The sequence below is a fragment of the Protobothrops mucrosquamatus genome, unplaced genomic scaffold (genome assembly GCF_001527695.2).
Source record: "Protobothrops mucrosquamatus isolate PMUCROS unplaced genomic scaffold, P.Mucros_1.0 scaffold1252, whole genome shotgun sequence".
Lineage (NCBI taxonomy): Eukaryota > Metazoa > Chordata > Lepidosauria > Squamata > Viperidae > Protobothrops > Protobothrops mucrosquamatus.
The window spans coordinates 175624-188907 of record NW_015387458.1 but is presented as its reverse complement, the minus strand read 5'-3'; the positions used below and the strand labels follow the sequence as shown (position 1 = coordinate 188907).

Here is a 13284-nt window from a genome sequence, read left to right as displayed (position 1 = left end):
CCCAGTTCTGTGGGGCTACGGTCTCTTCTTGGCCCGACCTATTAAAACTTCGCATGGGTCTTGTTCTCTCTTGAAGGCTTATCTCCTTCCTCAAAAGAGCTCACCAGGACCTCGGTGGAAGCGCTACGTGTAACCAAGAGCTGAACTTTGGCTAAAACTTTCCACCTGGTCTATTTTGGGCTGGTCATCTACAGGCACTTCAACTGTTCTCACCCCTGTTCTTTGCTATCTTTCTCTCCCCAACCCCGTCCCATCAAAATGTCATTCATGAACATCTCTACGTCTACCATGAAACACCACTTGGAAGAACCTTTGCATTTCATATTCAACCTGACCAAAGCTCGGACATGACCCATGGCAAATGTAAACCTACGATTCTTCACAAAACGATATATTTTAAAAAAATAAAATAAAAATCAAAACCCGAAAAAACATTATTATTATTTTTTTCAACCAGTCTACAAGCCTAACCACAATAAAGAAGCCTGCCCTAGTCAGGGGAATGCACATTTAAATAGCTTTGGAATCCAAATTAAACGTTTTGTAAAAGCTAAATTACAAATTAGGTGAGAGGAGTGTGTGCGTGTTTGTGTGTGTGTGTGTGTGTGTGTGTTCGTGCGCGCGCTCGTGTGCGACATGTTTTGTTTTGTTCTGTCAACAATTGGTTCTTTTTAAGCCAAAGAGCTGAGATTTCAGACTTTTGCGTTTTCTTGAGGCGGTGGAGCTTCTGCTGTCTGTGGTTCTAGGACAGAATATTTCACTAGGGAAGAAAAAAAGAGAGAAAATTTAGCCTGCTCTTCTAGGAAAATACAAAACACGCAAACTTGACGCAACTATATCATTTCAATTAGGCTTTGCAGTTGTAGGAGCCCACCTTATATGCTCTCCAGTTGGTTCTGGAGGATGCTGTTGATCGGTGTTGCTCAACCTTAGCAACTTTTAAGATGCATTAACTTTTATCTCCCAGAATTCCCCAACCAGCATAAATACAGCTGTAGACATACCAGTTTGTGCTATTACTATCTTAATGAGCTAGGAAGTATTTATGGAATTGCCTGGCTGGATGGCTCATACAATAGAAGCATCATTTCTTGTAGTAGGTAATTGTGAAATTCCAGAATGGGCAGATAATCTAGTTCTCTCCAGATTTTTCAGCCAACAGTGCCACAATTGCTTGCCCTGCTGTTGTGTGTGAAGTCCAAAACATCTGGAGAGTTTCAGGGGACCTGCATTTGTACTAGAATTGCTTTCCGTGTTATATTAACTTGCTTCCAGAGGGATTCAAGAGCCAAGCTTGCCAACAGATGGAAATTCCATTCACGGGAGATCCAAACTCAAGTGAAACATGAATTTCCTGACATGAGAGCTATTAAACACTGGACTAGCCTGTCTCCTAGAGTTGTGGAGGCTCCATCACTGGAGGTTTTCAAGCAAAGTTTCAACCATCATTTGGGAGTCTGAGGATTCAAGCCCCGGACAAGGGGCTGCACCAGAAGACTTCTAAGGTCTCTTCCAACACTAGGCGTCTACGACATGCACATCATTAGAAAAGAAATATTTTGATATTCCTGAATTGAGTGCTCCTAGGTCACCAAAGGAGTCTCATATTCTTCCTTCATTCATAAGAACAGTCACAGGACCATTTGAGTTATTTACACAGCTACACAACAGCTTCTAACGTGGTACATTTCTCTTATTTTCCATCATGGACATACCCAGCATTTGGATACACCTCGGGACTCTTTTTTGTGTGTGACATAATCTCTACTGGAGACCACATACTTCTCAGATGTTTAGATTCCATTATAAACAGAGAGCTGGCCCCTTCCACGGTTGTGGATTTTACAGGCTGTAGCAAGGACAGACAATGTGATGGGAGGCTTGAGGGGGGAAGAGGCAGGACACCTTGGGAAATCCAGAAGAAGGCTTAAAGACCTACTAAGAGCTTACTTCCAGCAAAACCTTCTGAAGAAGCTTAAGACATCTAAGCGGAAGCCCGAGTTATACTTGGAAACAAAAAGGACAGTTGCAACTTGTGGTCTACACAAACATGCTGCAGCTCTCCTCCTGGGCTGTCACACCAAAGTTGGGACACAGCGTGTCACCCTTGTGACACGGTGTGCACCCTTAAGGACACGCACTGACTCACCTTGTGGCTCTTCGGTCACCACCGCTTCCATGTTTTCTCCCTTCACATATTCTGCATTCAGGCCCTCTAAAAATAGCAAAGAGCAGAAGAGACTTGACACCCAACATTAAAACTGGCACAGTTGTTGTGAGACGACTGAAGCTTACGCAGAAAACCAGAAGACACGTCTAGTAAGTGCTGTCCTGAGAGAGACAGCCAGGATAGCAACGAAACAACCCTGTGGTAGGCTTCCTGCCCCTAATTTACACCGTAAGATTAAATCTCTACTTGCAAACTCATTACACTCCTTTCAGATGGCTGCAGCACCCAACAGAGGAAGAAAGAAATGGAATACTTTTTGCTCCATTTGACTAAAGGGCAAACCAAATAAGAGGTTTGGATTTTAAACGGCATTTTTTTATGCTCCAGTTCTCCTTCTCTGACATTGTTTGTTTTTTAAACCTCCAACTTGAATTCCAAAACAGGTGAGGAATTCATGATGTTGATGTGTTATCACGCTCAGCACGTCCTACAGCAAAGGCCCCCAACCTTTTGGGCACCAGGGACCGGTTCCGTGGAGAGAGGTTTTTCCGCGGACCGGAGGGTGTGTGGTTTTGTGTGCTGCCTGCATCCCACGGATGGGGCTTTGCTTGTTTGTGCGGACCGGTTGCTGGCATGCTGTGGCCCAGTACCGGTCCACGGATGGGGTTGGGGATCCCTGGCCTACAGGACTTGACAGCCTCTTCCCAACCTCACCTCAACAATTTCTCCTTCTTTCTTCCTTTAAAATATTTGCATTCATTCCTGCTTTTTTCCCCCTTTCAAACAGATCCAGCAAGTTAGATCAGGCTTGGAAGAAACCGGGAGCTGGAAATGAGTAAAATCGCCTCCTTTGCTTATTTCTGCCATTAAACCGGGCCAAAACAGGGCATCAGAAATGCCACATATGAGCCTCACTGAGAGGTTGTTTTACCCCATTTCCATAAAAAGTCCCTTCAGGAGCTGCCGTGCATTGCTGTGCATCCAAAGTCTGACATTATCCCAGCAGGCCACGTCTGATGGCTGAAATTAATCCTCCGTTATAATTAACTTTAATTTCCTGTTGCCTTTTCGTGGCATCTGAGTGCCGCCTTTATCCAACGCTTTTCTAGACCTAAGGATGTTCCTTCTGGAGATTGTGTATTTCTATGTGCACATTACAGAGAACACCATTCACATGTACAAACATATACCCCCCCTACGTATAATGTCCTTTTCCGTCATTTTTTATTAGATAGATAGATAGATAGATAGATAGATAGATAGATAGATAGATAGATAGATAGATATAGATAGAGATATATAGATATATAGATATATTCTTCCGATTCTGTGACTTTTGGTCCATAAAATAAGCCTTTTGGTTTTGCAAGAAATAATAACGCTCGTTTTTTTTTCTCCCAACATAATGACTGACAACCAACAGAGAACTTGGAAAAAAAAACCCCGCAGGGGTTAGATAAATGAATGGATACATGAATCCATCACATTTCTCTGGACTTATTCTGCTCGTTCAACTGACTCCTGTCACTCCCGTTTGTGATACTTTGCTAAAAAAAAAGGGTCAGAAAAGGGGCAACGTTCCTCTTCCTGACGCCATCCAAAGCTATCTGCAAAAGGTTGGATCCTTCCCCAAATACCGGTTCTCTCACTTTTATATCCTGGTAAATTGCAATGTTTTTTCCCCCAAGGGAAAAGAGTCAACTCAGACGAACGAATTTTTCTCAGCCTTGACTGGACTATGCATCCGGCCACTGAATGGAAGGAACCAGGCCAGCATTCCTGAATAACGAGAAAGGCAATGGAAGGAGGGCCTATTGTGGGCCCTTCAGGAATTCAATCACCTGCAAACTCAGTTCAAGTTGCTTTCTTTGATGCTCGCCGGGCATCAAACCTCACTGCAGCCCTAGAAAGCAGAACCTTCATTTCAAGGTCCCCAAAGTGCTTTTTCAAGAGGCAACTGGACTTTCTTGTTTTTTTAAAAAAAAAGATGTTTCCCTTATCATCCAAGAAGCTTCTTCAGCTCTGGGTGGTGGGGAATGGAAGGATTTATACTCCTTGCAGACAGCTGGTCATTTGCATTCTTTTAGAGAGTCGTTGAGGCCACTTGGAGATTTATCTGTGTCCTCAAGGTCACCAGAGTGGTGCAAATGGGTGTGGGGCCTTCCTGGAACTGCTGAAAGAACTGTGTTGTAGTCCTTCATTTCAAGGGATCCATGCATGCTATGGAACTGAATTGGAAGCTAATTGGTTGGGAAGCCTATCATCCTGGAGAGTTCTTGGGGGGGGGGAGGATATCCGTTGATAATAACATTTTATGTAAAGAAGCCTTAACATGCCTGTAGCTACTACCCAGCTTCACAGCCCCTACAGGAAACTGAAGCTGTGGGGCCTCTTCGCAGCCCACCCATAAGAGAAAGCTCCTAGGTTGAAGCAATTTTCTCTGTCTTAAAATCACTCACCCCCAATTCCAGGCATGAGACCAGCCCGCTTTTGCAGCTAGCTCCCTTTCCACATCAGCAATATTGACCGCTGATAGATGGATCTCTGGACTCATTTCTAAACGCCACAGTTGGTCTTCTGCAGCTTAAGAGAAACCCCTTTCTCCAGCATACAAGGGTCAGAATTTAACAACGGCCAGTGAGAGGAGCCAAGTCAACAAGATCCCATTGCAGGCTTTGTTGGAGAAGAGATTGAGAACCCTCCCCACACACTCTGGGTAAAGCGACTGGATTTTGAGGGATCTTTTCACCAGGAGTCAGATCTCCTGCATGGAGGGGGGGGAGAGAAATTAGAGACACTTACGTTGTATGCTAAAGCAGAATTTCTTTTGCTGGTAGGAGATATAGCTGCTGACAGCACCGATTAAGGCCATGGCAAGGCCACTGACAATGCCAGCGATTGTCCCGGTTTCCACCAGGGCACCTGTAGAAATGGAGGACAAGTTGAACGTTATGGATGATGCTCCGCATCCTAGATGTTTACTAAAAATCCCCGCTAAGTTCTTTTCTCCGTTCCTGCCACACCTCTGTTCTACCATGTCATTATTTTGGCATTATGAATGGACCCACTTCTGAAGCCTTCCCCCACCTGACAGCCCATGGACTCATTTGCTGTAACTCTCAGGATCTCCAGCCTGTAAGACCAATGGCTACGGATAATAGGAGATCGTTCAGATGTTTCTAGAGAGACCAAGTGGGATGATCCAAGCTGGGATTGTTCTATAATCTATTCTTTGCGCAAGCATCCCAGAGATTGCTTCATACCCATCAAACCATGACTTGGCCAACGAGGACAAACTTAGCTCTTCAAAGCTTCTTCTTTTTTGTTCAACTCAAGGCAAATCATTGTTTACAGTCGAAAGGGTGATGGTATTTCTGCATTTGCCCTGCTCCGTTTCTAAGAAAACCACCAAATGCCCACGTGAGAATGTCTGGTTCTCCAGGAGCCCCTCAAAAAATGGACCAGGTCAGTTGGGGTCATGCAACTCTTAGGCGTTGGGTTAGAAGCCGTGGAAGAATTGCAGAAGGAGCTAAGAAGCAAATCCATGGTTATCTTTAGTTTAAAAAACAAGGGTGGAAAAACAGGGGTTCCTGAGCTTCGAGGTGACCCCTAGCCGAATCCCCACGCTCTCATAACAGGTCAGGCCAGTCTCTGCTAAAAGCTATCTAGCACTTCTCTGCAGCTTGGTGCCCGGGAAAGACAGAGAAGGGGCTTTAAAAGGGACATTTGAAAAGGCCAGAGGTCAAGGGAAATCTTCACCCTGTTTCAAGTTTTGCTCCATCCATTGTTTGAAAAGAAGCCGAGAGTGCCATGAGCATCCTTACTCACCGTTATTGTAATCATTGTCACTGTCTCCTATACAGAAGAATAAACAACAAGCAATCAGTAAACCCATAACTAATGAAGAACACGCAACATTTAGGAAGTTTATGCCCTAAAAGTCTGAAACAAGTTATGGATCTTCTCCCCTTTATAGTATAGATACAGGTGGCCCTTGACTTATAACCACAAATGGACTGGACTGGAGGCCAAAATATATGAAGACCGGTTGCAGGAATTGGGGATGTCTAGTTTAATGAAGAGAAGGACAAGGGGGGACATGATAGCAGTATTCCAGTATCTCAGGGGCTGCCACAAAGAAGAGGGAGTCAAGCTATTCTCCAAAGGACCTGAAGGCAGGACAAGAAGCAACGGATGGAAACTGATCAAGGAGAGAAGCAACCTGGAACTAAGGAGAAACTTCCTGACAGTTAGAACAATTAACCAGTGGAACAACTTGCCTCCAGAATGCTACAACACTGGACGTTTTTAAGAAGAGATTGGACTACAATTTGTCTGAAATTGTATAGAATTTCCTGCCTGAGCAAGGGTTGGACTAGATGACCTACAAGGTACCTTCCACCTCTGTTATTCTATTCTATTCTATTCTATTCTATTTTCTATTTTTATTTCTATTTTTATTTCTATTCTTTCACATTGCTAAGCAAGGTTGTTGTTAAATGAGGTAGGCACTATTTTACAATCTTTGGGGGGGGGGTTGCCACAGCTGTTCAGCAAATCCCTGCAGTTCTTAAGTGAATCCCCGAAGTTCGTTAAGCGAATAGCAGAATCGGGAGATCTTTGTTATAAAACCCCGCAGATTTCCAGCGGCGATGACACGCCTGCCCTACATTTCCCTCCGTCCAAATCGTCTCCTTGAAATACAACTGATTTACACCTTGGAGTTGAAAGCAAGGACGATTGGCAGGGAGAGGCCCCTGCCACTTCCCTTCTCCCCCCCCTCCCCAGTTCCTCAAAAGCCAATTTCAAGCCGCCCAGGGGGTGCCGAGCTAAACAAATAGATAAATAATCAATTAATCAATCCTGGGGCCATTTTAATTATCTCCTAATATGTTGACGAAGGAAGTTGGGTGCCGAGCCAAGGCTGTGCAAATCCCAGCCCCGGCGCGCGAGCGCGTGCAGACACTCGGCTGGCCCTCGTATTAATTAAGCAGCTGCTGCGTCAGTAGCAATAAATGAGATTGATTATAAATTTAGCACCGTGCGCAGTCAAGAAAGTGGGTGCGGTTTGCGGAGAAATGAAAGCTTTGTCTGCACATTTCTGCCCGCTGCAGCATAAGCAGTAATTTCCTCCCCCTCCTCCATTCTCTAATTGGAGAAGGAAAACACTCGAGTGGCTTGGAAGAACGAGTCCTTTGTGGTGGTGCTCGGCGCGGCCATCGGAATGCCTGCGATCTGGAGCATCTAAAGCCCCGAGGAAGCCGGTGCCTCATTTTACACGTGGGCCTTAGTTTCCCGCCCTTCACCACATCGGATCCGACCGCATTCAACGGCAAATTAGCAGAACAAACAGTTGGAAGGGACCTTGGAGGTCTTCTAGTCCAGCCCCCTGCTCAAGCAGGAGACCCTATGCCATTTCAGACAAGTGGCTGTCCAATCTCTTCTTAAAAACCTCCAGTGTTGGAGCACCCACAATTTCTGGAGGCAGGTTATTCCGCTGATTAATTGCTCTCACTGTCAGAAAATTTCTCCTTAGTTCTAAGTTGCTTCTCTCCTTGATTAGTTTCCATCCGTTGCTTCTTGTCCTGCCTTCAGGGGCTTTGGAAAATAGGTTGACCCCCTTCTTCTTGGGTGCAGCCCCTCAAATATTGGAACACTGCTATCATGTCACCCCAATCCTTCTTTTCTCTTGGCTAGACATACCCAATTCCTGCAACCGTTCTTCATATGTCCCCTAACCATCTTTGTTGCTCTTCTCTGCACTCTTTCCTGTGTAGAAAGGACTCCGGTGAATCCAAGCAAGATCCCGAAAGCTGGAGAGGACCCAATGCCTCTCTGGTGTCCCACCAGACACCTTCCAGACAACATCTCCAGGGTACCAATGATTTGGGTGCAGTTCTGTGTTTAAGGTGCTTTGCACCACCGTTCCTTCTGTGCCCACCATAGCGGGGGCTGTTTGCAAAACGGGACACCCCAGCGCCCGACTCCTCCTCCAGCCAACTGGCTCCAAATGAAAGGATCACCCTTAGGTTTCCTTTTCAGAACAGCAATCAATCCGCAGTTGCCAATCTGTAGCTGAGGGCCTGTGGATCTTATCCAAATCTTTGCATGCGTCGTCTTTACTAGATCACAGACATGGATCTTCTGGGCTTGGAAATTCTTTACAGGAGGTTTTGCAGCATCCACACTGTCATGTGATAAGGGAGTTGGACTAGAACAGTGGTGGCAAACCTATGGCACGGGTGCCAGAGGCGGCACTCAGAGCCCTCTCTGTGGGCACGCGAACCATCACCCCAGTCCTAGGCCTTCAGCTGAGTTTTATAAAACCTTTTTGCTTTAGGCCTCTGCTGCCATGTGCAAAAAAAAAAAGGTTCAATCAGTCAATTTCAACTTCTTGCGGGAAAAAAAAAGATCTTGCAAAGTTGGGATTGATTGAACTTTTTAGTCCCACCCAGTCTGCCGTTACCACCACAGCCACGCCCACCCATGGGCCACACCCACCCAATGGGCCACACCCACCCGGCACCCGACGATACGTAAGTGGGTTTTGGGTTGCAGTTTGGGCACTCGGTCTCTAAAAGGTTCGCCATCACTGGACTAGAAGATCTCCAAGTCCCTTCTTATTCGGATCAAAATCTGGGGGCTTGGCAACCAGACATTCTGATCCCGATTGTGCGTCTAAATTGAGGATTGCCTATAGAGCTAAACTTACAGCTTTCAAGATGTGGCCGAGAGCAACCCCCTCCCCAAAATTCCTCACCTTTCACTACAGCCAACCCAGCACAGAGAAACCCACCTTTCTTCTTATCAGGCTGATAACCTCCTTCATCCACGATACCAATCAGGTCGGCATCCGAAATCCCTGAGAAGTCCAAGTAAAATCCACTTATTTAAAATTCCACATTGGTCTTTTTTTTTTTTTTTAACCACTCTTTAACCAAATTTACCCTACTTTAAAAAAAAAAAAGCCACAAGTAAAAGGACTGCATCCAAGAAGAAAAGAAAAACGATTTTTAGATTGAAGCGTACGGGTTAGTAAAGGAGTTGTTGGCTGGAACCAAAGTTATAAAAGTGATTTTTTTTTTTTTGCAATGTTAGTTATTCTCTAATCTAAATCCAGAAATGCAGAAGAATAGATTTTTTGTTTTTAAAAAAAGTGAAATGTTTTAACCCCAGAATGTTTACTGCTTTATTTTCAGGCTTTCCATCTCCACCTTCATGCCCTTTGCAGGATCTGGCGCAATGTATCTCATATAATTGAAGACGCTTCTCCGTATCATTCATGACAAGGACACTAACGGGAAGGATAGCACCACACGGAGGAATTGGAAGGCACCTTAATTTGACTTTGGCTTTTATCTGGTCTGGAGAACCATGATCTACATTATTGGGAAGATCTGGTCTCGATCCACGAGAAAGCATTTGCTCGTTCGTTGCTATCTGGACACATCTGAATGGGGCACCTTCTACAGATGTTCCAGAGATTCTGTGGCACGCCAGCAATTCCCTCTCAAGACCAAGTGAGGCCCACAAACATCCATGGAGATTTTGAACCCTACTTTGGACCCCCAGCTCCAAATGAAGGTAAGCCCAAAAATGGGATGACTGATGGCATTTGTAAACTTGTCCAGAAATGGAAACCTCTGGAGACGTTTAAAAGCATTTCTATGGGAATCCTAGTACATCGTTTATGAGCCAGTTTTTTTTTTTAATGAATGCCTTCAAAATCCTTGGATTAAATTAAGGGTCACAAGGGTTACCTTAAGGTCTACATTCAGAGGTCTTTGGTTTGCTTGGGCACAGAGGTGATTTATCCCTTCCAATGATAAGAAGGGACATCAATTCCCAGAGTTTTTACATAAAAATATGAAGCCCTACAAGTAATAGGCAACGTGGCAGACAGATGGCTTCTGGGCCAGTTTACTTCCTGCTGTATGTTATTTTTCTGTCTGCAGAGGGATTTTGCTTTTGTACTAAGATGAATTCAAAAGCCGAAGCTCCTGCAGGCAAGACTGAAGAGAGAGATCCCATCTTCCCTGACCATCAGTCCTGCTGGCAAGCAGAGACGGATAGCCTGTGTAGGATTTTTAGCAGGTTAGAGTGGACAGAGAATTCACACCATGCATTGGTAATAGCCAGTTGGAAGAGCAACTGCTGGAACCATCTCATGCAAGAAATAACAGCTCCAGTTCATTTTATTAATTTCATTTTAGGGACTTTATTCTTATTTTCTCCTGGGCTTAGAAGAGAAGGGCGAGCAAAAGGAGCCAGGTGGGACAGAGGAGACCAAGGAGATGCCCCTTACCAGAATTTCCACCTCTTCTGTCTCCACCTTTTGAACCTGGAACAGGATTCTTTATTCATTAACTGATCATGGAAAATAGCAAGGGGTTGATTTAGGCTTGGGAACCAAAGCACACGACAAAGGAAAGCGAGAATTCAACCTGGAGCAATAAAACAACCTGCCAATATATTTTTTTTTCTAGCATTCCGGGGGCTGGAAGCTGTTCTCTTTTCAATCGTTCCTGCAAGGATTTACAGGTGGACTTTAAGACTGGTTGCTAAGCTAGGACGGACCACCCAGAACTACGTCTAATCCGGTTCTGATGGCCACCATCCCCATCCCCATCCCTGCAGTCACATGACCACAATGTTGGGCCCTTTGCAGCATCATTGTATGGCATTTTTGCCCCAAATCAGCATTTTATTTCTGGTTTTCAACCCAATCAGCCTTCTACCGAACAATTGGTTGGCTTGATAACCTCTGCATTTGCTTAAATGAGCTCAGCAAGATTGTAAAATGGGATCAGTCACAGGGGTGTGCTGCTTTAGGACCGTCGTGACTAATGGCCGTAATGGGCAGGATCCATTGCAGTCATAAGTTGAGAACTAGCTGTATCTAATTAGGAAAAGCAAAGCTCAAAGAGGGGAAGGCGGATGAGTGAATACTACAAACTCCTTCAGCTTCTAATGTCTGAGCAGGGAGGGCTTTCCTTCTACCGCAAAATCTACACCTTCCAGAGCTGTGTTCCTCAACCCTGGCCACTTGAAGACATGTGGTCTTCAACTCCCAGAATGCCATGCTGGCTGGGGAATTCTGGGAAGTCTATATCTCTTTAAACAAGGTTGAGAAAGACAGCTTTGGAGCCATCGTGTTCCCCTTCCATCCGGGATCTGATTCCATCAACAGCATCCCATCACGTCCATCGCCTCTTGAACATCCAACCACCTCCTCCATCAGCTTGATGGGAATCAACGTTCCCTGGAAAGGTTGGTGCAGCTGATAGCCACCATGATATAACTGATGCTCTGTATATAACAGAGGTAGTGGCCGTCACCTTCCTGACTATTTCAACTCTCCTCTCTTCTCTGCAGACTTTCCCACCACTGTCCTCAGTCTCTTCTCAACGCCTACAAGAGCTGCTACCGTCCTACTTTAACGAAAATGCACAGTCTCAGCCCAGCAGGTGAGCAGATCTTCAAGGCTTTGGGAGCTGTTCTCCCCCCAACTGCAGCGGACGCGCGGAGAAAGAAGGGAGGGTGCCAAAGTCTATCTTGACCAACAAAAAAAGCAGAATTATCAACGTACCTCCACCGGGATTTCCTTTAGGTGGTCCACCCCCAGGGTGTCTGTCATTTTGGTCATCTAAAGCATCGGATAAGTCGAAATCCATTGGGTCTTTCGCTACAAAACGAGCAGATCGGTTGCTTAGGGCTATAGGGTTTCTAGCATCCCCATTCTTTTCCACTGAGCAAGACCTGACCTCTTAGAAGAAGTAAGAAAAGGCTTGAAGACATCTACCTAGGATTCCCACAGGTTTCTACGCTATTTCCCAGGCATAGTTTTGCCCATCGGTTCAGGTTGAGTTCGATTTGATGCATGTGATGGTCACGCCCTTCGATACAAGACCAGCCATTCCCAACCCGCTCATCTCCAGGTGTCTTGAGTTACAATCTACCACCAAGATTTCAGCCAGGGGACAATACCAGGCCTTGCAGCCAACTCCTCTACATTTTGAGGGTCAGAGTTGGTGAAGGCTTTTATAGAAACCAGACTGCATGTCAGGAAAACACATAAATCAAAGAAAGAAGTCTGAATCCCCAAATTCAGCCTGGGAACCCCAAATCCTCTAAGGCTAGTTACCTAATAGATTGTCTTCTCCTATCATCTGTCTGTCTGTGTCTGTCTATCTACCTACCTTCCTTCCTACCTACCTACCTACCTTCCTATCTATCTATCTATCTATCTATCTATCTATCTATCTATCTATCTATCTATCTATCTATCTATCTATCTATCTATCTACCTACCTCTATCTATCTACCTACCTACCTACCTCTATCTATCTATCTATCTATCCACCTACCTACCTTATCTATCTTACTATCCTATCTACCTATCCTATCTACTTTACCTATCTACCTATCTACCTACCTACATTATCTATCTATCCACCTACCTACCTTCCTATCTTACCTATCCTATCTACCTTACCTATCTACCTACATTATCTATCTATCTATCTATCTATCTATCTATCTATCTATCTATCTATCTATCTATCTATCTATCTATCTATCTATCTATCCACCTACTACCTACCTTCCTATCTATCTTACCTATCCTATCTACCTTACCTACCTACCTACCTACCTACCTACCTACCATCCATCCATCCATCCATCCATCCATCCATCCATCTGTTCCCAGAGCCCACTCTTATCTTCTACATATTGTCCTGCCACGCGGGAGAAGGCAGAGAGAACAGCTATAGTAAGGAGAAAACCTTTTAAGTGAAGAACCTGAAGAACCCTCCCAGGCCCCGCTCCGTTCTCTTTCAATACCAGATCAAGCTTCTGCTCTTCATCCCCACTTTCAGTTCTTTGAATCCCCAAGGTCTTGTCTTCCAGATTTCTAATGGTGCCTCTGAGGTTTAATAGTGGTAAAAAAAATTACCTGAAGTCTTTTTGGGGGGTGGCTTCGTAGCCTTGGGCTGCTTGGTGGTGGTGGTGTGGGGGATGTTCCAGCGACCATCGTCTGCAGATGGGAGAACACAGACCCCTCAGCCCAGCGACTCACTCACTCCAGCCCTCCCCAGTCCGTTGCCCCACAA

The 13284-nt window shown here is 45.1% G+C and overlaps 1 protein-coding gene across 1 annotated transcript in view; it reads right to left on the bottom strand.

Moving 5' to 3' along the window:
• Window positions 1-440: 440 nt before the first annotated feature.
• CD99L2 (CD99 molecule like 2) overlaps window positions 441-13284 on the bottom strand; it is a 19367-nt gene continuing 6523 nt past the window's right edge. The window contains 8 exon segments of the mRNA XM_029285073.1: window positions 441-760; window positions 2150-2215; window positions 4973-5092; window positions 5999-6018; window positions 8910-8930; window positions 8963-9032; window positions 11760-11855; window positions 13128-13208. Of these exon segments, the coding sequence (XP_029140906.1) occupies window positions 693-760; window positions 2150-2215; window positions 4973-5092; window positions 5999-6018; window positions 8910-8930; window positions 8963-9032; window positions 11760-11855; window positions 13128-13208 (542 nt within the window). The 3' untranslated portion in view covers window positions 441-692.